Below are 25,603 nucleotides of genomic sequence, written 5' to 3' on the forward strand. Positions count from 1 at the left end.
GCAACTAGTACCAAATTCAGAGAGCATTCCTTACATGGAAATGGTAGCAAACACACACTGCTACATTGGTTTTCCATTGAGTGTCATACCCAAAAGAGGGTTCTGTTACTCATAATAGCTTCAATAGGATGGATATACACCTCTACCCCGATATAACGTGACCCGATATAACATGAATTTGGATATAACGCGGTAAAGCAGCGGCTCCGGGGGGGGGCGGGGCTGTGCACTCCGGCGGATCAAAGCAAGTTCGATATAACACGGTTTCACCTATAACGCAGTAAGATTTTTTGGCTCCCGAGGACAGTGTTATATCGGGGTAGAAGTGTACTTAAGACCACTTCTCTGCATCACTCGAAGAATATTGTGAACAATGACTGTGCTGCAATTGAGTTTATCCAGACAAGGTTCATTGGGGCTGAAAATGAGGCTGTTGGGAGAGACCTTTCAGCAGAGATTAGGATGCAATAAAGATGACTTCTTCAGAGCGCAATGCAACTCCCACCTCTTTTCAGAAGCCTTTTTTCAATAAGATATCAGCACAAGAGCAGGAGTAGCCCTATCCTTACAGTTCCCATCACTTTACCTGTCTTAGCTGTTAAGAACATGGCAAATGAAATAGGAATCTTCTGAGGAATGATAAAGGTAATCAGTTACATCAGTGGTTCTCAAACTTTTGTACTGGTGACCCCTTTCACATAGCAAGCCTCTGAGTGCGAACACCCCTATATAAATTAAAAACACTTTTTTTATATATTTAACACCATTATAATGCTGGATGCAAAGTGGGGTTTGGGGTGGAGGCTGACAGTTCGCAACCCCACATGTAATACCTTGCGACCCTCTGGGGGGGTCCCAACCCCCAGGTTGAGAACCCTTGAGTTACATAATTACACAAACAGAAAACAGTCCTTCTAGCTAGTAAGCACCTTGTAATTGCTGGCATCGAGTACCTTTCTTCCATGTAATTCATCTGTCTAGAAAAAAACTTAAACCTAAATCTGGACTTAAATTACCACTGGACACAAACACCTGCCCCGATGCAATTCAAAATACTGTATTAATGTACTCCGTGAATTCATAATATTGTTAAACGTAGGGCTGTCGATTAATCGCAGTTAACTCATGCAATTAACTCAAATAATTGCAATTAAAAAAATTAATCATGTTTTTAATCGCATTGTTAAGTAATAGAATACCAATTGAATTTTATTAAATATTTCGGATGTTTTTCTACATTTTTATATATTGTATTCTGTGTTGTAATTGAAATCAAAGTGTATATTTTTGATTACAAATATTTTCACTCTAAAAATGATAAAAAAAGAAATAGTATTTTTCAGTTCACCTCATATAAGTGCAGTAGAGCAACCTATCGTGAAAGTGCAACTTACAAATGTAGATTTTTTTTGTTTTGTTACACAACTGCACTCAAAAACAAGACAATGTGAAACTTCAGAACCTACAAGTTCACTCAGTCCTACTTTTTGTTCAGCCAGTCGCTAAGACAAACAAGTTTGTTTACATTTACAGGTGATTATGCTGCCCTCTTCTTATTTACAATGTCACCTGTAAGTGAAAACAGGCATTTGCATGGCACTTTTGTGGCCGGCATTGCAAGGTATTTACATGCCAGATATGCTAAACATTCGTATGCCACTTCGTGCTTCAGCCACCATTCCAGAGGACATGCTTCCATGCTGATGATGCTCGTTAAAAAAATAATGCATGCATTAAAATTGGGGGAGAATTGTATGTCCCCTGCTCTGTTTTACCTGCATTCTGCCCTATATTTCATGTTATAGCAGTCTCGGATGATGACCCAGCACATGTTTATTTTAAGAACACTTTCACTGTAGATTTGACAAAAGCAAAGAAGGTACCAGTGTGAGATTTCTAAAGATAGCTACAGCACTTGACCCATCGTTTAAGAATCTGAAGTGCCTTCCAAAATCTGAGAGGGATGAGATCTGGAGCATGCTTTCAGAAGTCTTAAAGGAGCAATACTTGGATGCGGAAACTACAGAACCTGAACCATCAAAAAAGAAACTCAGCCTTCTGCTTGTGGCATCTGACTCAGATAATGAAAATGAACATGCGCAGTCCTCACTGCTTTGGATCGTTATCGAGCAGAACCTGTCATCAGCATGGATGCATGTGCCCTGGAATGGTGGTTGAAGCATGAAGGGACATATGAATCTTTAGCGCATCTGGCACATAAGTATATTGCTACGCCAGTTACTACAGTGCCATGAGAACGCCAGTTCTCACTTTAAGGTGACATTGTAAACAAGAAGTGGGCAGCATTATCTCCTGCAAATGTTACCAAACTTGTTTGAACGATTGGCTGAACAAGAAGTAGGACTGAGTGGACTTGCAGGCTCTAAAATTTTAAATTGTTTTATTTTTGAATGCAGTTTTTTGTGCATAATTCTACATTTGTAAATTCAACTTTCATGATAAAGAGATTGCACTACAGTACTTGTATTAATTAAGTGAATTGAAAAATACTATTTCTTTTGGGGTTTTTTACACTGCAAATACTTGTAATCAAAAATAAATATAAAGTGAGTACTGTACACTTTGTATTCTGTGTGGTAATTGAAATCAATATATTTGAAAATGTAGAAAACATCCAAAATATTTAAATAAATGGTATTCTATTATTGTTTAACATTGCAATTAATCGTGCAATCACAATTTTTTTTATTTGTGCAATTAATTGTGACAAATTTTTTTTTATCGTTTGACAGCCCTAATTAAATGCTTGTCACCGTGTTGGGCCCTGGTCAAAATTTGGCACAAGTGAGTAGAGATTAGTTACCATTCAAAGTCTCTATTGAATTGTCTATGGTTAATGACTTGGTTTCTGAGTCTATTTTGTGTAATGTAGATGATAGTTTTTGTGAGATGGACAACACTCATTACAGCAAATCTCATAAGGAAAACTAAGAACTTAAGTGGCGCAGACCAAACCACTTTATTTTAAGAGGTGGCCCCATCAGCACAAGGTCAGATACGTTGTACTGAGCCTGTTCTGCAGAACACCCTGTGAACCTTTGTGGGAACCCTAAAAGAAATCCCAGTCTGAAGCATATTTATTACTCCTTTGAAGTGACACACATTTTACAAGAATAGCAGTGTTTCTTCCTTTCATATTAGACTTCATGGTTAATTTGAAGCAACAGATCATCAGACCTAAAAACATTTTGAGGAAACTGAAGCTCTGGGTCAGCTGTCTTTCTAGGGTACATCTACACTGCAAAGGCCCGCCTCTCCCAAAAACAGAACAAACAAACAACCCCCCCTGGCAGCAAGTCTCAGAGCCTGGATCAACTGACTTGGGCTTGAGGGGCTTGTGCTACAGGGCTCAAAATAGTTCCTGCTTGGGCTGAAGGCTGGCCTCTGAAACCCTGTGAGGGGTGTATCTCTTGATCCATCTTTCCTGTTCTCAAAGTTTAAAGGAATGTGGGGGGTTGAAAATAGGAGATACAAAACTGTTAATAATGAGGCCTGAAATGCCCTTAGCCCCTCAAAAATTCCCATGTACTTTACTGCCTTTGCGTTGCTTGGGTTGTCAAATCTGTGGTCCAGTCTGGGCATACTCCCAGATTGTCAGGGTCTGCTCCTGCCTTTCATTTATGGTGTTGATGAAAATAAAGAGACCCTGTGCTAAGCCTGGCATTCTTTTCCTTCATCAAGTGATGCCATTGTAGTATCCTCTAGTTTATCCTTAGGATGAGTTTTTATTTGAGGAGATAACGCTTTTAGCTTTCTAGCTCACTTCTGCCAAACATTTGTAATTGCCCAGAGCATACAGTACTTGATATCCTGAAGGAAACAGTTTTCAGGGGAGAAAAGTGACTGACTGTTCTTCGCGTGGACACTACTCCACATCTTATTATTGAGGTATCAGTTTGGTCCTGGATTTGGCTGTTAAAATCCTGTTTAAATAATGATCATCACACAGGCAGTGTGTGAAAATCCTTTGATCCCTCTTCACTTTATTAGCCTTTACTTCTCTGTCCAAATTTAACAGAACCATAGTAATGCCAAAGTGCAGGATAAATCATCTAGACCAACTCAAATGCCTAAGGAAAACTTTGATCATCTGCTTTATCTTTGGGACTGGTGTCTGGTTGATGACATTGACTCCATCCACCTGTAGTTCACTCACTACTAGTATGCACTGCAGGTACTTTTGTATAATGGTACAGCCAAACATACTCTGTGTTTAGGACAACTAGGCAGATTTTTCTCCAGTGCAGTCTGCAGATGGATTAGGTACTCCTGCTGTGACTTGCTGTAGATGTCATTGACTGTGCAATTGACAAATTAGTACAAACTTCTATGAGCCACTAGAATGTGACCAAAGCACTATGCAAATTGAAATGTTTGTACAGTGGAGAATAGCTGTGAGCTTCTGGAAGATAGTTTAAATTTTAAATACTGAATGCACCAGCTGGTAACCCTCACTAGGATCTAGGGCTGTCCTCTGCCTGGTCTACTCAAGGTGCTTAGTCAGTTTGTTGACATGTTCTGAAATGTAATGCAAAAGCATGTCATGTCATATCTCTCATGGATATTAAAATAACTGGATTGAGCCACTTACTACTTGAATACTCTTACATATCGTGACCCTTGAGTCCATTACAGATCATTGCCTCAACCCCTTCTGTGAGTGCTGGTGCCATTAGTTTAGGGAGTTTGTTTGGATACTGGTTTGTAGAAGTTGAGCCTTTCATGGGAAGTGTGTGCTATTGATATCAACAAGATATTCCCAGGTTCCAACAATATATTTCGGCCTTCCTGTGACTGCTGATGTGTTGGATGAGAGAACAGCAATCTAATAAGGGCTCATTTGTATTTTCCTATTGAAATCTTTCTAGAATCTTATTATTTTATAGGGAATATAGTAGACCTGCTTTGTGGTGCACACTTTTATCTGAAGGTTGTTAATGCTCTGCTGTTAGCATTTTGGTAAGAAGATAATCTAATAGGAGCTGAGCCTTCTTTCAAATACATTTGGATTCAGACAATTTTGTATTCACGTGTTCACAAATTCAGGAACCTGTTTTCACTCATCAAGCTCTCTAATTTCATTTAGCCTGTCCATTAAAGATGTGCAATTACGCTATGTGTGAAATAGCAATGGCTGATGTTTAGAGGAGCAATAAACAAGTGGTAAAAATGTTACATTATCTAATATGAAATTATTCTTCTTTAGTTCTGCTGTGCTGAAGAGGGAAGTTATATAGTGAGGAAACCTCTAGAGCAACCTTTCAGAAGTGGTGTGCCGAGTCTTCATTTATTCACTCTAATTTAAGGTTTCGTGTGCCAGTAATACATTTTAACATTTTTAGACGGTCTCTTTCTATAAATTTATAATATATAACTAAATTATTGTTGTATGTAAAGTAAATAAGGTTTTTAAAATGTTTAAGAAGCTTCATTTAAAATTAAATTAAAATGCAGAGCCCCCTGGACCGGTGGCCAGGACCTGGGCAGTGTGAGCTCCACTGAAAATCAGCTCGCATGCCACCTTCGGCACACGTGCCATAGGTTGCCTACCCCTGCTCTAGAGTTACAAACAAAAAGCACCATGTTACTATATTTACATTAAGACTCCTCCCCCAAAAAAGACCCAAATGCAATCCTGATGGAAACTCTGGCAAGGGCATGTGTGTGTGTGTGTGTGTGTGTGTGTGTGTGAGAGAGAGAGAGAGAGAGAGAAAAGGCTGGAACACATGTAGCAGAGCGTGTGTGTGTGTGAGAGAGAGAGAGAGCCTGAGAGAAGGCTGGAACACATGTAGCAGAGCATGCACCTTTCATGGCAGTAATTATTATAGTATTTTTTTGAGAATCTACAACAAAAACAGTAAAATAAAAAGGGACTGAGTGGGACAGTATATATTTTCTCTGACTTAGCTGCCATCAAAGCAGACTCACAGGTAATTCTTCCTCTGCTTGTCAGGCAGGTGGCAGCCAGTGGGTGTGTTTAGTACTCTTTCGAGTGATAAACTTATCTCTGAGCTCCAGGTCGCTTCCTGCATTTGAAAAGATGAGTCCAGAACAAATGTGACTGAATATTTGTAGCTGCTTGGGTTGATTGCTATTTGTTCCTTTTGACAAGAGTCCTTTGAGGCAGTTATATATGTCTTTTGTAGCCCCAAACAGGTATTTTCCTGCCTTTAGGGAGTTAGTGTGCAAGCTTTCATGCACACAAAAGGTGAGTGTGGGGGAAGGCACAGAATTACATGCAGTATGTATGTATTTGAATATTTAATTTTATTTAGAGTAATGAATCCAGTAATGTGCCCATCTAATACCCTGGAGGTTCTACTGACAAAATCAAAAATAGCCTTATTCTATGGATTGTATGTACACACTACAGCTTACATCAGTATAAGTTATATGTCACTCGGGTGTCAGTAAGCCATCCCGCTCAGCAATGTAAGTTACATCCACCTAATTGCTGGTGTGGACAGTGCTATATCGGCAGGAGAGCTTCTCCCACCAAAATAGCTATCGCCGCTTGCAGGGGTTGGAATAATTAAGTCAACGGGAATGCTCTCTCTCATCGGCTTAGAGCATCTGCACTTGCATTGCTGCAGTGGCACAGCTAGTAGAACTGTAAGCTCTGCAGTGTAGCCATAGCCTAAGTCTGCAAATATGGTGAAAGGGCTCTTTGCTGACCCTTACTAATGCATTCAGAGCCATTTTGAAAACATCATTTTTGCAACGGTGCCCAGATTCCCACTCTGAAAGGGGACTGTTACTTGTAGTGGGACTGCTCATAATAGTAAAGTTTAAGCACATGTATGTTTGCAGTATCGGACCCTTTGTTGTGGCATAGACTATTAGGGATGTCATCAAGTCTGTGTCTTCGTTCATTGTAGTAGTGGATGTTGCCACTACTACCCTGTTTATGATACTATTTGATTTCAAGAATGTTAAAGGTTTAAAGAATTGGGAAGTTTTGTGTTTTGGGGAAAACGAATACAATTGTCATTAATAGTGTGTGCTTCTATATATTGGATTATGATAATATAAAAACTTCTTGTGTACTAAATGTTTTCATTTTCATTCTTTATCCCCACAGTATACATTTTCAGAGGCAGAATGGTTTTGTGAATGTAGCACAGAGTTTGTGTATGATCCCATGCAATTCATAGAACCTCACTTTGCTTCAGTTTTTGTTTATGTAAAATGGGGACATATTTGTCTTAGAGGGGGATAATAAATTTGACTCTACAGTATCTGTATTAAATTTGTTGTAAGAGTGAATAATAACTTGAGCTATAATGGAGATTCCGGCATTTAAATTTTTGTGCAGATTTCTACCATAATGCCTTTTTGTTAGGGAGTTATTGATGTGTATTTTCAAATGAGGATCAAAATTAGTCTGCAGAATTTCTTTATATGTTTTTGCATTGCAATTGGAACTCTGACAGCTATTTAGGGAGCTGAACTTGGGTAGAGGTGCCTAAATTTAGGCACAAACAAATGGAAATCCGTAGCCTCTTATTTATTTATTTATTTATTTATTTATTTATTTATTTATTTATTTATATATATATATATATATATATATATATAATATAAAAATAAATGGATTTGTTTTTAATTGGAGGAACAAGTAATAAGGATGGTTTTGCATATGCCTATAAATCTTTTTTGCATTTCTAGGACTAATGGCAGAAGAATAAACAAAGATGGCAGCTATGGTGCCACCAGTGAAGCTGAAATGGCTTGAACATCTAAACAGTTCCTGGATCACAGAGGACAGTGAATCTATTGCCACTAGGGAGGGAGTTTCTGTCCTGTATTCTAAATTAGTCAGCAATAAGGAAGTAGTGCCCTTGCCCCAACAGGTTCTGTGCCTCAAAGGACCTCAGTTACCAGATTTTGAACGTGAATCCTTATCCAGTGATGAACAGGACCACTACTTGGATGCCCTACTTAGCAGCCAGCTGGCACTGGCTAAGATGGTGTGTTCAGATTCTCCATTTGCTGGAGCACTTCGAAAACGTCTGCTTGTGTTGCAGCGTGTCTTTTATGCACTTTCTAATAAATATCATGATAAAGGCAAGGTGAAACAGCAACAGCATTCTCCAGAAAGCAGTTCTGGATCAACAGATGTCCATTCTATCAGTGAGCGTCCCAGGTCAAGTACAGATGCTCTAATAGAAATGGGAGTCCGGACTGGACTAAGCTTGCTATTTGCACTACTAAGACAAAGTTGGATGATGCCTGCTTCAGGACCTGGCCTCAGTCTTTGCAATGATGTCATTCATACTGCAATAGAAGTTGTGAGCTCTTTGCCACCCTTATCTCTAGCAAATGAAAGTAAGATTCCACCAATGGGACTTGACTGTTTATCACAAGTAACGACATTTCTTAAAGGAGTAACTATTCCTAACTCTGGGGCAGATACTTTAGGTCGTAGGCTAGCATCTGAGTTGCTTCTTGGTTTAGCTGCCCAGCGTGGTTCTCTGAGATACCTTCTTGAATGGATAGAGATGGCTCTAGGAGCGTCAGCAGTAGTAAATGCAATGGAGAAAAACAAAATGCTGCCAAGTCAAGAAGGGATGATCAGTTTTGACTGCTTTATGAATATATTAACACAGATGCGGAGATCTTTGGTATGTATCTAAGACTTCTATTTGGAACTTGAGTTTTATTTTGGTTAAATCTTTCATTGTCATTAATTAACAACTTTAAATAAATTGTTACTAATTTGAATCTAAACATATCACCTCAAAAACTGAATGGAATATGTATCCATTTTTAGTAGTAGTATAATTGCTTTGAAGAGGTTAGAAATTGGATAGAGTATATTCATTAACATATTGTTTGAATGTCTTGTTGCCTGCCACCCTCAGCCCCCTAAAAAAGCCAACCAAACAAAAATATCTGACACTTTTGGTGTGACAGTACAGAGTATCAAGAACGTACTGTAATTATCCACTTGCAAACGCATTTTATTCCAAAATAGTACAAAACTGGGTTTTAAAGTTTGCTTTCTGTTGGACTCATTTAGTGTTCAAAGTTGTGTAATATGCTTGGTTCACTGTTGAAATTTGTGTAGCATGTGACATCCCCACCCTCCTAATTAACCGAGACCTCTGCTGCTTGTACCTTTGGGAGAAACAGCAAAATTTACAAGCTGTTGTGTAAGTTCTGAACAAGAGTGAAATTGATGAGATTCTTGTAAATTTCATTGTGCTGTTGGCGCTTCCAGAGAGAGGTTCCTTTCCCCACTGGAATATTCTTTAAAGTCTTGAAATCCCAGGGGGATGTGCAATCAAAAACCTATCAGGCCTAAGCTTAATATGCACAAACTCAAACGGGGGCAGATTTTTCTCTAAACTGAAAAACAAAAACCTCTGCCCCGCCCATTTGGTAAGAAACCAAAATTATTAAACCTATTTTGAAAGAGATTAAAGGAATGGGAGAATTTTGTTCTTTTGTGTGTGTGTGTGGGGGGGGGGGAACACCACATTAAACCAATAAATGTACTGCAGAAAATCACTATTGTATATGCACAGTACAGATGCCCCCCAACTTACGCAATCGTTCCGTTCTGGAAAGCCTTGCATAACTCGAATTTTATGTAAGTCGGAAACGTATACCTGTATGTTACGCAAAAATTTCCGCAACTCGAAAATCCTATTTCTGGCTTATGGAACTTTTTCCGTAAGTGCGAATTTGCGTAAATCGGGTCTTGCATAACCCGGGGAGCGTCTGTAATACAATTGGTCGTATGGGTATTTTACAATTTGTGTCAGCGTTATGTTGAAAGGAGGTGAGTTGACCCAAGGATTTATTAGGGACTAGTGCTTTATTTAGGAGGACTTGCATCAGATTCTGAATCAAACCAGACGCTTCACAATGCTTATTATAGTGCTTGTCTTTCAGACCTTAGTTATGTGCGACAAATGCACCAGTGAAAGACCACTGTTTGCATAGAAAACCTCTGCTTATATAGAATTGAAGCTGTCTAATGTGTCTAACTTGTTTTTACGATTAAATATAAAAACATCATTGAAACCATTGGAGGATTTGCATCATACAAAAATAATAGTGTGAGTGATCTGTGGTTTAAGAGAAAAAGCATTCACCTTAAAAATGCACACAAACCACTACTTTAAAACAATATTAAGGAAATCAAAACTCAAACTTAAGAATTAACCCACCAGTATTTTTGGAGTGGTTAATTAAAAATTAAAAGTCTTATGAATATATTATATTTCCCATGTTATTGTTTAGTTATTCAAAATTAAAAATTCTTTTGGTTATAGACTGATTTCCAAAAACAAATTTGTTTTCACTGCACAACTAGAAGAATAAATGCATCAAGAATATGTTGTATAACGTGCCGTTGCTGTGTGTACTTATCTCTTTCTGACAACATCACCAATGTTTTTTAAATTGTAGGGATCATCTGCTGATCGAAGTCAGTGGAGGGAACCAACTAGAACACCTGATGGTTTATGCTCTCTCTATGAGGCAGCTTTGTGTTTGTTTGAGGAGGTATGTGTTTTAACGATCCTTGAGTTTAGAGTGAAACAGTGCAGAATACAATTCACTCATTTGTTTAGCTCAAATTTTTTTTAAAGTGAAATTATTAACTTTGTGGTCCTTCTAAGGATATCCAAGTGTTTTACAAACATTTTATGAATTAAGCTTCACACTTATCCTGTGAAATGGGGGGGGAGGGGAAACCCCCATTTTACAGAAGGAAGACTGAAGCTAAAATACTTGGCCAAGATCATAATGCAACAAGTCTGTTGGATGGCTGGGCATACAACCCATATATCTCTTAAAAAGAATAGGAGTACTTGTGGCACTTTAGAGACTAACAGATTTATTTGAGCATAAGCTTCCGTGGGCTAGCTTATGCTCAAATAAATTTGTTAGTCTCTAAGGTGCCACAACTCCTGTTCTTTTTGCGGATACAGACTAACATGGCTGCTACTCTGAAACCTGTCATATATCTCTTGACACCCAAGCTTGCATTTTAACCACCAGATGATTGCTAAAAGTCAGTATTGTGCTTTAGGTGGAAAATTGACTTAATCAGAATGATGGGAATGTAAGAATACACATGTTGGTTGGCCAATAGGAAAATGCATTGAAAGTTAACTAAAATTCTTGTTTAGTTACCGTGTTAGTGTTTGTTTTTCATTTTATTGCAATAGGTTTGTCGAATGGCATCAGACTATTCTAGAACATGTGCCAGCCCTGACAGTATACAAACTGGTGATGCTCCCATTGTTTCTGAGACTTGTGAAGTATATGTTTGGGGTAGTAACAGCAGCCACCAGCTGGTAGAAGGAACACAAGAGAAAATACTTCAGCCCAAACTAGCACCAAGTTTTTCTGATGCACAAACTGTGAGTGATTTTTGTAGTGGTATCTAATGTACTGTAGTAGTAAACTAAGAAGATGCATATCATGTTTGAAGTTTTTCCAGTTTTTATACTTTAATATATAAGATCTAAAGAGTTTTTGTGATTAGTTTTGTCTGTCAGGTCCTAATATTTGAAAAGAGAAAAACATCTGGAAATACATCCTAATTCTTTTTGGATCTGTGAAGAAACATGATTGTTCTCTACAGTAATACTTAAACATGAATCTATTTTTTTCTAAATGACTGTGAACAGGTGTATAAGTAAATCCTCTAGTTCATTATAAAAGCTGTTTGAAAAGATGATTATTTTTTGTGCTTCACTCTTTACCAGAAAAAAAAAAAAAAAGCCCCTAAAGACCAAAAGATGTTCTAGCTGTTAATATTTATTTTCCATCAATTACTTTCACACCAAGTTTGCTTAGTTTAAAAGTCAAAGCAGGACCTGTCCAACTGCTGGCACAGCAAGCTCGACTAGCTTTTTGAAAATCAGTCTACAGTATGTTCTTTCTGTTTTCAGTCATGGATTCTGCTGGTACAACTTAGTTAGCACTTTTGTTGATACATGACACAAAATAGAAAAGTTTGTTCTTTTGCTGCTATGTTAGCTTTGCAGTGTTCATGTAGGTAAAAGCTTGTTTTGGTCACAAGATAAAGATGTGATTATGGTCCAGATTCTGCAGTTAATTCTGTTGAAGTCAATGGGAATTTTTATATGCCAGAGGACAGTAGGTTCAAGTCTCTAATAGGGCAGGCTTATGCATCGGGGAGGGATAGCTCAGTGGTTTGAGCATTGGCCTGCTAAACCTAGGGCTGTGAGTTCAATCCTTGAGGGGATTGGTCCTGCTTTGAGCAGGGGGTTGGACTAGATGACCTCCTGAGGTCCCTTCCAACCCTAATATTCTATGATTCTATGCTTAGCATAACTACATTTCTAGCAAATATAATATACAAAAGCATAATGTACATTCTTTGTGTGGTTATTTAAATAATATAGTAAATACCCACACAACATATTTTGGGTGCTGCATGGTTTGTGTGGAGAAATGCCTTCTTGTGCTCTCCAAGTAATCTTCTTGTGCCCAGGAACATTTAATCCTTGGTCTTATTTCCCTTAAATACATATTTCTTCTGGGTTTTGTGTATTGTTAATAGAACTACACATTTTAATGTTCAGTGAATTCATAATAGTGTATAGAAAGGACAGTTTATCATCAGTTACAGTGAAGCATAACCTACTGTAAGTCTGTTCCATTAAGCTGTTTCTTTGTTTTTTAACCCTGGAAGCAGGGTTGGGATGGCCGAGGCGGCAAAGAAACCCCATTTGAAAGAAATCTCATGTCCATTCATGAATCTGACAGAGCTAAAGGAGGCCCAAATCACCCTCGCAAAACTCATGCAAGAGAAAGTCCCTAGTACCTACGTGATATTTTATTATTCCTGCTTGATTTAGTTATGTGTCTTTAAGGTGAGAATTACAACTTAAACTATGTGAGTGAAGAGGTGCAAATTACTAGGTAAAATAGCTTTATTGGGGTGTATTTATATTATCCATGTAGCAAGAAAATAGCTTTATTTTGGAATTTAAGAATGCTTTTAATTTAAGATTTACATAAGATAAACTTAACCTGCATTCCCATAGCTTGTTCAAGTCCAGACGCCCCTTAATTTTTAGTTTGCATTATTACAAAAGGGATCCATGAAGGAATACAGCATTCTGTTAAAAGTACAAACTTTAAGCTTTGCACGGTTTATTTATCTAATGTATTTCCTTTTGTAACATTTTTATCTTTTTTGCTTATAGATTGAAGCTGGACAATATTGTACTTTTGTCATTTCCACGGATGGTTCTGTCAGAGCCTGTGGTAAAGGCAGCTATGGGAGGCTAGGACTTGGTGACTCCAATAACCAGTCCACACTGAAAAAATTGACTTTTGAGCCTCACAGGTCTATTAAAAAAGTATCATCTTCTAAAGGATCTGATGGTCACACATTAGCATTTACCACAGAGGGGGAAGTCTTCAGCTGGGGTGATGGTGACTATGGAAAACTGGGACATGGAAATAGCTCAACACAGAAATATCCCAAACTTATTCAGGGTCCTTTACAGGGAAAGGTATGTTTTATGTAATGGAACGTCTTTTTGTTTTCATGCCTTTTTAATTCAATGCTGTTACTTCCATAAGGCTTCGAGTATTTCAATTTGTATGTTGATTACTCTTTTGGGGAAGCTGGAAGGGTGGAAGTTCCCTGTTTCAGCTAAGCACTTAAACATGCACTCAACTTTAGTCATGTGAGTAGTTCCTTTGGTGGTTAGTGGGTTTAACTCATGTGCTTAAGTGCTTTGCTGAACTGGTACCTAATTTCAGAAGATTACTGATCTTTTTAGTTACATGTAATAATTTTAACATAGAATCCTTAACACTTTCGGTGCTTTTCCTTTTCAGAGTTCATTAGTTAATCCTCATAACTCCTAGGTGCAGTAGATTAATACTGTATTATTCCCATTTTTTCTAATGAAGAAACAGAGAGAGAGAGGCTGAATGATTTGTCAAGGCCACAGAGGGAGTCAGTTGTAGAGCCAGGAGTAGCACATGAGAGTTTCTTGCTCTCAGTTCTCTCTCAATATTAAATGGCAATATGTACAACTTTAAGTGATTTTTTTTTTAAGTGACTCTCTTGAGATGATTAAGATGAGCCACTCTTACAACTGCCGTACAAGTGGGGGGCAGTGGGGTGGAAAGGAACAGGCTTTTAGGCTCCATGCACCCTATTTGCCAACAGACTTTATCCCTTGTAAGGAATGCCCTCATTGGACAGTTCCCAGACCCTGAAACAGATTGGTCCATCCAGAAGAAGGTGGTGCAATGGTGGAAGTGAGCCTTTTCATGCTTTGCCCTATGATAGCTCTTGGTTTGCACCTGTAGGGAATAGGGCAGTTAACAGCTCGGTGCGGGTTTTCCTCCCTTCTTCTATTTACTGCTGCCAGACTAGGTTGCCTTGTAGGCATTATCCAGTTTAAATAACTCTTGTTTAAGCTTGCTTGATAAATAAAAGTTGTGGCCATATGGCCAAATTTCAGATTTCTGTCTTTCTTTGTTGCCCCCCTGCCATTTGCAAATGCTTGTTAAATACTAAAAGACAGTTTGTAACAATAATTTAATGAACACGCTATATTTTATGAGGGCAAACAAATGGATTTATAGTACAGTAGTCCAATGTTCTTATTGAAGGCAAACTTTCATAACCCTGTTCTTTGGTGATTCAAAATTCTGTATGATTCTACTACTTGCAACAGCTTCAGTTTTAGAAACTTCTTTTTCTTTGCATGTAATGCAGGTAGTTGTATGCGTGTCAGCTGGATACAGACACAGTGCCGCTGTTACAGAAGATGGAGAGTTGTATACTTGGGGTGAAGGAGACTTTGGAAGACTAGGTAATTTAAAAATTCCTTGAATGAAATTGACATGACCTGTTGCTTTTGAAAAGGGCATATGTTCAGTAATGACCCTACACATTTATTCAGATTTTTTCCTTGTATATTAGGGTTTCTGAAGTTTTCATATTTACTTTGCAAAATTAACTATTTCATGTCTGGTTGTTTTCAAATAAAATGCTTCTCCCAGTACTCCAAACTGTCCCCTATGCCTTCCTTGGTGATAAAATCCCCATACTTCAAATACTCTAGCTTCCTCAACAACTTCTGTAATAATAATAAAAAAAAAAGTTTGTAGAACATTGTAAATTTAAAATTAAAATGTAGGTCAAGTTTGTCATAAAGTACTTTGGCTTCTTAAGTGGTAGGATTACATACAGAAAGGACCAACTGGAAGTTAGAAATGTTGGGGCCAATTGTATACATACTCATGGGGGAAATGGAGAGGGAAGAAAAGATTTCTGTTTCTTGAGTGAGGGTAAGTGTACTGTATTCATTTTTCCCTTTGATTTGCCTGATTTTGAATTTTCTACTTTTTTTTATTAAGTTATTTGGGCTATAACTATGTGACTGGTTTTTTTTCTATTGAACTGTTAATATTAATGGTTCGCTGTATGTAGCTGTTATTTATGGTAAAGAAATTATTATAGATAAAAATCTACCTCTACTAATTCTTAAAAGTTAAAACAGTAGCACTCCAGTAGTTATCATCTTAAGAAGGATTAATGGTGATTTGTGTGCTAGGTGAGCAAATTAAAATTTGTGTGTTCTATGTTAATTTTGTTAAATGAAAAACATACTTTTTTGTGTTTTGAAATTTCACAGTGTATGCAAATAAGTTCTTGAAAATTGCAGTGAAAATTTTTTTTTTATCAGGAAAAAGGTGCTCAAATAACAGTACCACTAGAACCTCATTAATTCACACTGACTAGAATGATCCGTTATGAATTATTGAACTTTGCAAAATAATAAGTGAGAAAACAATTAAAGCCAGTATTCTGCATCTAAAACATATTTCATTAATTTATTTGACTATTTCAGTTCATTTGTCCTGTGCCAGACCGGATCTGGTGTAGTGTAGCTTTCCTCCCAGCAGGTGGCAAAAGCAGAACACAGTTGGTACATTTAAGGTTTATTGGATACCAGATTTCAGTTGTTCCTGTTTTCAGTAGGTGCTGCTCTGAGGCTTAGGTCTTTTTGCGGCTAGATTTTAGAAAATCAGTCTCATGTTCAGTCTTACTGCTCTATTTTCTCCAGATAAGGAAGATCATAGCATCTATTTAGTTTATGCTATAGTCCCAAAGTCCTCTGGGCTTTCAAGTGTTCACCTGGATCTGAAGTGGGCTGAACAGATTCCTGGATTTGCTGTTCTGACTCAAAGATCAGTGTTTCAGGCTACTCATCCTGGGTAGTTCTCTGTTCAGTGGCTTTCTGTGATGCTTACCTGCACATACTGACTTTTACAGTCCACATTCAGGGAAGTCACTTACCCTATGAGACCACTACCTTTTGGGCTAGCCACAACCGAGCATTAGAAAGGGTACGTTATCCCCATCTAGCCTAGTTTTGGTGAAACAAATCTAATTAGCAGGTAAGAAATTTCCCTAAATTATGATGCTTCATAATGCACTAGTAAAAGTTCTGTAGTACATTTTGTAAAAATAATGAAGCGTTGGTAATTTGAGACCTTACTACAGAACTTTTCTATTAAATCATTGCTGAGAAGTAAGAAGAATCATACAATTTTTGTGTCAATTACAAGGTGATGAATTAGCAAAGTTCTACTGTAATTATAATGCACAAATGGATCTTAGAATTCATAAACAGGAGGAAGGAAACATATCAAAATATATTTATTTTTGTTTTTCCAAGGTCATGGTGACAGCAATAGCCGTAACATTCCAACTTTAGTCAAAGACATTAGCAATGTAGGAGAAGTTTCCTGTGGCAGTTCACACACAATAGCGCTATCCAAAGATGGAAGAACAGTATGGTCATTTGGAGGAGGAGATAATGGTATGTAAAAACTAAAATTTTAATAGTTAACATGGGTCATTTGTGATTTGAAATATGATGAAGTATTTCTACATTTTTGAAAAATCTATTGCACATCAAATGGACTGAGTTGTTATCCACGGAGGAGCTAAAACTGAAGATTGGTGAGGTAAAAGGTTGTTTGTAGATGCAAATATCTTGTGAAATTGTGTAAAGGTACAGAAAGGAAGATTGTAATTAAGCAGAAGGACTTGTTCAGGGGTGTAAGAGGAGACTTTAGTTCATGTGATAAGATGAGGCAAGTCCATGAAGGATTTTTAAAAACAAAAATAACATTTGTATGTATTGATTTTTACCTTAAATCTCAATTATAATGCACTGTCTTTTAGTGTGAGGGACTTGTAAACCTACAAGGTCCGCATGATTTTGCCTGACCTTACTGAAGTAGCATTGTACAGTGATTATAGCACAGGACTGGGTCTCTGAAGTCATAGTCCTGGTTGCTGTGTGATCTTGCATAGAGAAATTAAGTAACATGCCCATCAGTTCCCATATATGTAATATACTTATAATGAGATTCACCCATTTTTTCTGAAACACATTGGAATTAAGCTACATATGTTTTTTCTATTATTATTATTTATTATTATTATTTTATTGCTGTACATGTCAATACGCCTGTGTATGAGAGATCAGAATCTAGTCTGTGATTTGTAGGTCCAATAACTTCTTGTCAGAAGATATAGGGAAACTAAGATGTATTTCAGTCTTCATTATGGGCTTCAAATCCAATACATTTTAGTGTAACATTCTTCAGTACAAGTATCTTTTATGCATTTACATCCTATGGAAGTGATCACTATTAGCTCAATTACCATTCCATATTATTCCAGCCAGAGTACAGTCCATGTACTTTGACTTCTTTATTTTATTTGGTAGTTCTTAAGACAAAAATGATATAGTGAAGTCAACACACAAATATAAGAATAAGTTTTAATATTAGAACATAGACTTTGTATAAAAATAGACTAAAAGTTTATCATGTCTGCAGATATGTGGAATTAAATATTTAAAGGTAGTGTAAAGTTTTTTCAAGTTTGTTCACTTTTTCAACTTATGAGACTCCTGAGCCATTAAGTTCTACTTCTATTTTATTTGTTTTTGTCAAAACTTTTAATGATTTTTTTATATGTATTTGGAATAGTTACTGTCACTACCACATCTCGCAGGAAAAGCCAGAATAAGAGAGACTTAGACCCTGCCATCTCCTGACTTTACAGCTGTTTCAGTGCCAGAAGTGCAAATAGGACTCCTCTCTCTATCATGCTTTTTTTTTTTTTTTTTACTCCCTGTCTTGGTTAGAGCAGCTGGATTTGATAAGATTAAAGCTGTTACTTTGCCACCTCCTAGCGCAGTGTATGTGTGTGGAAAGTGAAAAAGCTCAGAGCAGTAGCTCATATTGTAATCAGTGATTAATAGAGCTAGTGGGGAACTAGAACTTTCATTCCATCTGACCCCAGGGCGGGGTAAGGAGAGGGGGAATTGTTCCAAATTGGAATGAAAATCCAAATTTCCTGTGAAATTAAAATTCAGGAAATTTTCTATGCAAAACCATTGAAATGTTTCATTTTGACTTTAATATTATATTAAATTATTAAATGATACATAATATACACATTGACTATAGTATATACATATATTAAAATCAATATTTTAATACAAGTCAAAACAAAATGAATGAAAATGTTTTAATGATGTTGAAATGAAAGGTTTTGTCTTTTTTTCCTATAGAAAACTTAGTCAAAATGAACATGTTCCACAAAACATTTTGATTTTTGTGAAACCGCATATTTTGATGGAAAACTGTTCCTTCAAAAAATTTTCAGCCACCTCTATTAACACATATCCATTTCTATTGCTATGATTGGTTGGTGCTGGTTAGTGAGGGTATGTCTACACTACGGGATTACTCCGAATTTACAGAATTCGATTTTGGGCAACCGATTGTATAAAGTCGAGTGCATGCGGCCACACTAAGCACATTAATTCGGCGGTGTGCGTCCATGTACCGAGGCTAGCGTTGACTTCCGGAGCATTGCACTGTGGGTAGCTATCCCATAGTTCCAGCAGTCTCCCCTGCCCATTGGAATTCTGGGTTGAGATCCCAATGCCTGATGGGGCAAAAAACATTGTCACTGGTGGTTCTGGGTACAGCCTCACCCCTCCCTCTGTGAAAGCAATGGCAGACAACCGTTTCATGCCTTTTTTCCTGGGTGAACTGTGCAGACGCCATACCATAGCATGGAACCTGCTCAACTCAAGACAGCAGTAATGAACATTGTAAACACCTCGAGCATTATCGTGCAGTTTATGCTGAACCAGAATCTGGAAAACCAGGCGAGGAGGAGCCTGCGACTGCAGCACGGCGATGAGCATGATATGGACATGGACACAGAATTCTCTCAAACCGCGGGCCCTGGCGCTTTGGAGATCATGCTGTTAATGGGGCAGGTTCTAGCCGTGGAATGCTGATTTTGGGCCCGGGAAACAAGCACAGACTGGTGAGACCGCATAGTGTTGCAGGTGTGGGACGATTCCCAGTGGCTGCGAAACTTCTGCATGCCTAAGGGCACTTTCATGGAACTTTGTGACTTGCTTTCCCCTGCCCTGAAGCGCCAGAATACCAAGATGAGAGCAGCCCTCACAGTTGAGAAGCGAGTGGCTATAGCCCTGTGGAAGCTTGCAACGCCAGACAGCTACCAGTCAGTCGGGAATCAATTTGGAGTGGGCAAATCTACTGTGGGGGCTGCTGCGATGCAGGTAGCCAAAGCAATCACTGAGCTGCTGCTTCCAAAGGTAGTGACTCTGGGAAATGTGCAGGTCATAGTGGATGGCTTTGCTGCAATGGGATTCCTTAATTGTGGTGGGGCAATAGATGGAACCCATATCCCTATCTTGGGACTGGAGCACCAAGGCAGCCAGTACATAAACCGCAAGGGGTACTTTTCAATGGTTCTGCAAGCACTGGTGGATCACAAGGGACGTTTCACCAACATCAACGTGGGATGGCCGGGAAGGGTTCATGACGCTCGCGTCTTCAGGAACAATACTCTGTTTAAACGGCTGCAGCAAGGGATTTACTTCCCAGACCAGAAAATAACCGGCTGAACAAGTGCAGAATGGTGGTAGAATGTGCATTTGGACGATTAAAGGGTCGCTGGCGCACATTACTGACTCCGCTCAGACCTCAGCCAAACCAATATTCCCATTGTTATTGCTGCTTGCTGTGTGCTCCATAATCTCTGTGAGAGTAAGGGGGAGACCTTTATGGTAGGGTGGGAGGCTGAGGCAAATCGCCTGGCCGCTGATTACGCGCAGCCAGACACCAGGGCGATTAGAAGAGCACACCAGGAAGCGCTGCGCATCAGAGAAGCTTTGAAAACCAGTTTCATGACTGGCCAGGCTACGGTGTGAAAGTTCGGTTTGTTTCTCCTTGATGAAAACCCACCCCCTTGATTGACTCGTTCTCTGTAAGCAACCCACCCTCCCCCTTCGATCACAGCTTGCTTTCATAGGAAATAAAGTCACTATCGTTTAAAAATCATGTATTCTTAATTAACTGATTATAAAAAGAGGGAGAGAACTGACAAGGTAGCCCGGGTGGGGTTTGGGAGGAGGATAGGAGGGAAGGAAAAGGCCACTAAAAAAATTCAAAATAATGACAGCCTTTTGGTTGGGCTGTCCACTGGGGTGGAGTGGGAGGGTGCACGGAGCGTCTCCCCCCTCCCCCCCCCCCCCGCGTTCTTACATGTCTGGGTGAGGAGGCTATGGAACATGGTGAGGGGGGAAGGTGGTTATACAGGGGCTGCAGCGGCACTCTGTGATCCTGCTGCCGTTCCTGAAGCTCCACCAGACGCCGGAGCATGTCCGTTTGATCACGCAGCAGCCCCAGCGTTGCATCCTGCCTCCTCTGATCTTCCTGCCGCCACCTCTCATCTCGAAAGTCTCTCCTCTCCTTCTGTCCTCACGTTGGTCCCTCCGGTCTTCACGTTCACTGGCATCTTTCCTGTACTTTGATACCGCGTCCTTCCACTCATTCAGATAAGCTCTTTCATTGTGGGTCGATTCCTTGATTTCAGAGAACATTTCATCTCGCGTCCTTTTTTTCCCGCCGCCTTATCTGAGATAACCTTCGGGACGGAGGAGGGAGGCTTGAAAAATTTGCAGCTGCGGGAGGGAGGGAAAAAAGGGAGAGAAATATTTAAAAAGATACATTTTACAGAACAATGCTTATACTCTTTCATGGTGAACAACACTATTCACATTACATAGCACATGTGATTTCAGTACAAGGTCGCATTTTGCGTCTTAATATTAAGTGCCTGCAGCTTTGGTGTTAGAGATCACAGACGCAGGTCTGGGCAACAGAATTCGGCTTGCATACGGCCATGGTAAGCCATTGTCTTTTGGCTTCTGCAGCCTTCAGAAAAGCAGCGCCCTTCTTTTCTCACATACCAAGCAAAGCCCGTTGAGTGCTGCGGTTTTCCTGTTAACGTGCAGCAGCAGAAACCAAACTAACCCCCCCCTCCCATCCAATTCTCTGGGATCATCGCTTTACCCCTCCCCCACCAGTTGGTACATTTAAGGTTTATTGGATACCAGATTTCAGTTCCTGTTTTCAGTTGTCCCCTCCCCCCACCGCGTGGCTGGTATCAGGGAAGATCCCTGCTAGCCAAACACGAAAAGCAGTCAGCCAATTCGCACCCCTCCCCCCCGCTTGGCTGACTGCAGGGAAGGATTTCTTTTCAGCCACAGGCAAACTGCCCAGAAACCTTCTGCAAAGACTTTTGGAGTACCTCCAGGAGAGCTTCATGGAGATGTCCCTGGAGGATTTCCGCTCCATCTCCAGACACGTTAACAGACTTTTCCAGTAGCTGTACTGGCCGCGAATGCATCCCAAGTCCTCAGGGCAAATTAATCATTAAAAAAAGCTTGCTTTTAAACCATGTTTTATAGTTACAAAGGTACACTCACCAGAGGTCCCTTCCATGGCTTCATGGTCTGGGATAATGCCTTGGGAGGTTACTTCAGTCAGGCTGAGAAAAAGATCCTGGCTGTTGGGGAGAACGGAGTGCTGTGTGCTCTCCGCAAGCTCATCGTCGTCGTCGTCCTCCTCCTCATCTTCCCCGTCCGCAGAATCCTCAGGCATGGCTGAGATTACCCCCTCCTCGGAATCCACGGTCAGGGGTGGGGTAGTGGTGTCGGCCCCCCGCAGAATGCATGCAGCTCAGCGTAGAAGCGGCATGTCTGCGGCTCTGCCCCGGACCTTCCGTTTGCTTCTTTGGTTTTCTGGTAGGCTTGTCTGAGCTCCTTAACTTTCACGCGGTACTGTAGTGAGTCCCTATTGTGGCCTCTCTCCATCATGCCCTTGGAGATTTTTTCAAACGTTTTGGCATTTTGTCTTTTGGAACGTAGTTCTGCTAGCACGGAATCCTCTCCCCATATAGCGATGAGATCCAGTACCTCCCGTACAATCCATGCTGGTGCTCTTTTTTGATTCTCGGACTGCATGGTTACCTGTGCTGATGAGCTCTGCGTGGTCACCTGTGCTCTCCACGCTGGGCAAACAGGAAATTCAAAAGTTCGCGGGGCTTTTCCTGTCTACCTGGCCAGTGCAGACGAGTTCAGATTGCTGTCCAGAGCGGTCACAATGGTGCACTGTGGGATAGCTCCCGGAGGCCAATACCGTCGAATTGCAGCCACACTAACCCTAATTCGAAATGGCAATGTCGATTTCGGCGCTACTCCCCTCATCGGGGAGGAGTACAGAAATCGATTTTAAGAGCCCTTTATGTCGAAGTAAATAGCTTCGTTGTGTGGATGGGTGCAGGGTTAATTCGATTTAATGCTGCTAAATTCGACCTAAACTCATAGTGTAGACCAGGCCTGAATCATGCCCTCCTTAATGCTGAGGTGGGCTCCAATCCAGGGCCCTGCAAGGGTCTGGCAGCTAGGAGAGCCTTAAGGGTGCCCTCCCTGGGCCATTTCCTTATCACCCACTCTCTATAATCCAAGTTTTACAGTCTGTGGTGGACCGGTAAAAAAGAAAGGTGTGGACTGTTCTTCACTCTGGGCACAGCAGTTAGGCTCCTTTTCTCCAGATGAAAGCTCCTGTAGCACCTCTTTGCAGCACCTCCCAAGGCAGGTCCTTCTCCCTGCCTGTTCAGCCCCGTTCTGAACTGTCTGACTTCTTTTAAGCTCCCTCCTCCATCTGAAACATGCTCTGCAGGTGCAGCTGGGCTGGGTCGGTTGGGCCTACGGTTGCTCTTTAACTCCTTCAGGTCTAGTGTGGGATTTATACACCCGGTCACAACTGCTCTTCCACAGAAAATGATGTTACGTGAACTGCTGAGGGCAAAGGGCTGAATCCAAAAGACAAACTTCAAGGAGGAATAAAAGACAGAAAACCTTAAAATTATGTGAAGGGCTTAAAAACAGACATATTAACATATGAAGGACTGTTAGAAAACTTCAGAAAAGCTTTTCAGGCCATCCTTTAAGTTGAAAAAAATACAGTTGGATTTTTGTTTTATTAAACATGCTAAGGCCTCACATTTAAGAGGACTTACGTAAATGACAGATCACAAAATGAGGAGCTAAGCAACACACCAGTAAAAAAAAAAAAATCAATTAGTATGCGAAGTGTGTGTTCAGTAAACATCTACCACAACCTTTATGCTTCCTTCTACTGAATAGCACAATAAAATAATTTAAAAATAAAGCAAAACACTTCCCTACCAAAGAGAAACACTGAGGCAAATGTTTAGAAATCTAAAAGACTTTTGATTGGGAAGTTAAATCTTCACATAACTGTCATAACTGTAGTTTATTTTAGTCTAATATTACCTTATGTGTCTGATAGGTAAACTTGGCCATGGTGATACCAATAGAGTATATAAACCTAAAGTTATAGAAGCTTTACAAGGAATGTTTATTCGCAAAGTGTGTGCTGGGAGCCAATCTTCACTTGCCTTGACATCAACAGGACAGGTAGGCAAAAAGATATTTTCACTTGAATGACCGTCTTAATGTTTAAGAAGATGCCTGAGACTTGTTATTTAAATGTGTATGGTTATTGCTTTGGTTAAAATTATGAAAAGGTATATACACCTTTGAGACACTTTAAAACCAAAAAAAATCTTAAATGTTCTACAATAGGTATGTAAAATTTTACTTAGCATAGATGCTCTGTTTAGAGAAATACAATTTAGAGAAGTATAATTTGTCCCAAACGTAGTTGGAAGAAAGACAAGACATCAGGCGTGTGGTTTAACTAGGCCACAACTTTATTAACATATCTAGGAGCTATCCCACAATAACTCATTCAGTGCTGTCATTCTTCCTCAAGATCAAAATTGGTACAAGTGGTAACTAATATGATAGTTTATAATCACAGTTGTCATATAACAATTATTTCTCTTTTCCAGTAATGTACTATAGCTGTAGTATAATATTCAAGTGCCACATGAATTCTTCAGTCTATAGGGGAAAAAATTCCCAAGATTATGATATACACAGAAAAAGAATATATGTTTATCTTTACAGACTAGAACTATAGTTTGTAATTTCTATCTGTATATTTAGTATACATTTCTATATTATAAATGCAAAATATCAAAGGCCCAGTCTTGCAATGGTTCTCTTTTTAAAGGATAATACAGAAATGTCTAGGTATTATATAGAATATTTCATAGTCTTAATGAACGTTACAGCATATATAGGTAATAGGTTTGAATACATTGTTTATATAAAGCCATATATGCACATGAGCCCGGATTCAGCAGTCCGTTCCTGTCCATGTCAGATAGTAAAGAAAAGGTCTGGGGCCCAAGAGTCTTGATAACCAAAGAAAATATTTTTTTAAGGTTTATACATATATTTCAGATAAATTTTGATTGCTGCATTGTTTACTAAATTTCAACAGCCATATTTGTCCAAGACCCTTACTAAAATCTCTTTCTACCCCAGTTACTTGGCATGTAATTGCAACTCTTTTAGTATTTGTTTTGATTTGTTTGTAAAGGTATTCTGAGGTGTGATTAAATGAAATTTAAGCCTACAAATGGGAAGGAATTCGGAATTAAATTTACCCACAAGAGGATGGTTTTAGACCAAATAATGTTGGGACTAAAAACAGGAGAATAATCTTGTATATCTTATATGTTATGATGCTTTTGGAAATTATGGTGGTTTGAGGTCATTTAATCTCTCAAATATTTTTTTCTTGTGTTGTGTATTGGAGAATTGTTAGCCCAAAGAATTTTCTGTGGCATAATGTGTATAATTAATTTATGGAGGAGAAGTTAGGAATTTATATATAAATGGGTGTATCAGAGCCCAGATTTGTACAGAGTGTATAAATACAAGTATACATACATAACTTGCTTGTGCAATTACAGGTATAATTGCAGTAATTACACACACACAATCTTCTGTAGCTCTGTCTCTTGACAAATACCAATAATATTGTGTTGAAAACTTATATGTATATTTGTGTTTTTAGGTATATGCGTGGGGCTGTGGTGCATGCCTGGGCTGTGGTTCTTCAGAAGCTACTGCCCTTAGACCCAAGCTGATTGAAGAGCTGGCTGCTACAAGAATAGTTGATACTTCAATTGGTGACAGCCATTGTTTGGCTCTTTCTCATGGTAAAATAAATATGCTATATAGGGTATTTATAATCATCTTTGATTAAAAGT

The 25,603-nt window shown here is 39.2% G+C and overlaps 1 protein-coding gene across 1 annotated transcript in view; it reads left to right on the top strand.

The window, feature by feature from the left end:
• Positions 1–25,603, top strand: part of HERC1 (HECT and RLD domain containing E3 ubiquitin protein ligase family member 1) — a 210,280-nt gene that overhangs the window by 37,256 nt on the left and 147,421 nt on the right. Inside the window, exons 2-9 of the mRNA XM_065411752.1 lie at positions 7,690–8,645; positions 10,441–10,536; positions 11,205–11,399; positions 13,218–13,529; positions 14,753–14,849; positions 16,722–16,865; positions 23,767–23,894; positions 25,408–25,552. Of these exons, the coding sequence (XP_065267824.1) occupies positions 7,716–8,645; positions 10,441–10,536; positions 11,205–11,399; positions 13,218–13,529; positions 14,753–14,849; positions 16,722–16,865; positions 23,767–23,894; positions 25,408–25,552 (2,047 nt within the window). The 5' untranslated portion in view covers positions 7,690–7,715. The remainder of the gene's footprint in view (positions 1–7,689; positions 8,646–10,440; positions 10,537–11,204; positions 11,400–13,217; positions 13,530–14,752; positions 14,850–16,721; positions 16,866–23,766; positions 23,895–25,407; positions 25,553–25,603) is intronic.

This window comes from Emys orbicularis, chromosome 10, assembly GCF_028017835.1.
Source record: "Emys orbicularis isolate rEmyOrb1 chromosome 10, rEmyOrb1.hap1, whole genome shotgun sequence".
In the NCBI taxonomy this organism is placed as follows: domain Eukaryota; kingdom Metazoa; phylum Chordata; order Testudines; family Emydidae; genus Emys; species Emys orbicularis.